General features: G+C 37.2%; 1 protein-coding gene across 1 annotated transcript in view; it reads right to left on the bottom strand.

Moving 5' to 3' along the window:
- The window catches only part of LOC107672939 (A disintegrin and metalloproteinase with thrombospondin motifs 20-like), a 44,779-nt gene that overhangs the window by 32,145 nt on the left and 10,675 nt on the right, over positions 1 to 1,959 (bottom strand). Inside the window, exons 4-5 of the mRNA XM_016466317.1 lie at positions 776 to 921; positions 120 to 301 (exon numbers count right to left, since the gene is read on the bottom strand). Of these exons, the coding sequence (XP_016321803.1) occupies positions 120 to 301; positions 776 to 921 (328 nt within the window). The remainder of the gene's footprint in view (positions 1 to 119; positions 302 to 775; positions 922 to 1,959) is intronic.

Raw genomic sequence — 1,959 nt, 5'->3', positions numbered from 1 at the left:
GTGTGTGTGTGTGTGTGTGTGTGTGTGAGAGAGAGAGAGAGTGAGTGTGTGTGTGAGTCTGTGTGTGTGTGTGAGTGTGAGTGAGTGTGTCTGACGGGTCAGAGGTCAAAGACACTCACTGCCGCTGTACTTCGGCACCCAGCGGACGGAGGGCGGCAGTCCGTTGATGTTGAAGTGTTTCCCGTCGAACTGCGCACACTGCTCTTCTCTGAAATCCCTCCAGCCGCGGGGACACGGATCCGTGTTACACGAGCGGAACTTCGTTCTGCGGCCCACACAAAACCGGCCTCCGTTCCTCGGCCTGAGAACCAGAAAGATATCTGTGCTGTTACACACTGAAAGAATAAGACCAGCCTCCAGTGACAGCCTTTTGATGGGAAGAACTGATTTAGTTTGAAAATTGGGCACATTTACAGACAAAGTTCTTAATGAAACAGAAACAGCAGCATTGTAAAATTTGTAACATTTCATACTTTTAGTGACATATTAGGGTGAATAAATATTACCTTGAAAATATAAAAACAAAAAACATCACCCTAAATACTTTAAAAAAAAAATGGTTGTATAAAAATATAATTCTATTTTAGGGCCATTAAAATCATATTTCACTCCAAAACTAAAAGAAAATTTTTAAATACTATATTTCGCCTAAACAAAATTACATATTGGAGTGAATAATTATCAGAATGAATTAATGAATGCTTTGCCACCTTCATGAAGGGACTTAGTAACCGAGTTGAGTTTTGAATGCATGTTCATGTGTTGATGCGCTCACTCTGGTTTATTGCAGTCTCGGGTTGTGCTGCATGTTCCTCCTCCACAGGTCCTGGAACACACACTGTAGGGGCCCCAGGGGCCCCATTCACCATGAACCGGCTTCATGTCCATCTCCTTATTCACACACATGCCGTGCCTGCAGTGCTGAACACACACAAACACATCATATCAGAAATTACATCATCTGGGGTCCAGAAATTAAGTGTCCACTAACCATGGTATTAAAAAAACGTTTAAAAAAATAAATAAACACACACACACACGTTTTATTATAATTAATTATTATTATTATTATTAAATATTAAAATATTTTTATGAAAATATAAAGATGCAATTTATAAATGTATATAAATATAAATTCATATATTTTTGCTCTCTCTTTCTGTCTAAAATCTTTATATACATTATATAAATATATAAAATATATAATTATATATTTATTATATATATATGAATTTTTTTATATATGAAAATGAATTATTATTAATTGCATTATTATTCAATAATTTACGCTCTCTCTCACTCTCTCTCTCTATATATATATAATGAAAAACAAATTAGTATTTATATTATTATTAAATATTAATAACACGTCACACCTGCTGGCCGTAACCGAATCCCTCGCTCCGCAGCGCTGACACAGAGTCACACAGAGCTCATTACAGTCTCGCTGTGTCCTCCTTCCTCTCTTCATACTCTCATCTGAAACAGTCTTCACTATCAAAGCCCTTCCTGCTTTCCTTCATCACAGAACCTGTAATGCTACGCTATTTTGATGCATACCACAGTACTGAAATTCATATGTTATGGTACTACAGCGTACTTTCAAAACATTTTGTGCCAAAAAACATGGCAGCATCACGGCACGTTTTGCAAGGGAAGAAACTATGGTACACTGTAAAACAATTTCTACCCATTTCAACTTAAAAACTTCTGTTCAGTTAAATTTTTAAAGGATAATAAACTTGGTCGTACAAGTCATTTCAACTTATTTTTTTACTGTACATATCGGTTTATTTCGGGAACTTTTTGCCCCACATGCACATTTGCAACAGTTTGTTTTGTACACACACAGATTGGTTCTAGTGATGTGACATGTGGCCAAGTATGGTGACTGCATTTATCCCATCCTAAGTGCACACACACAGCAGTGAACACACACACACCGTGAACACACACCCG

Source organism: Sinocyclocheilus anshuiensis, unplaced genomic scaffold (assembly GCF_001515605.1).
Source record: "Sinocyclocheilus anshuiensis isolate Anshui unplaced genomic scaffold, SAMN03320099.WGS_v1.1 scaffold568, whole genome shotgun sequence".
Classification (NCBI taxonomy): Eukaryota; Metazoa; Chordata; class Actinopteri; order Cypriniformes; family Cyprinidae; genus Sinocyclocheilus; species Sinocyclocheilus anshuiensis.
The sequence above is the reverse complement of the archived record's forward strand: the minus strand, read 5'-3'. Positions and strand labels throughout refer to the sequence as shown.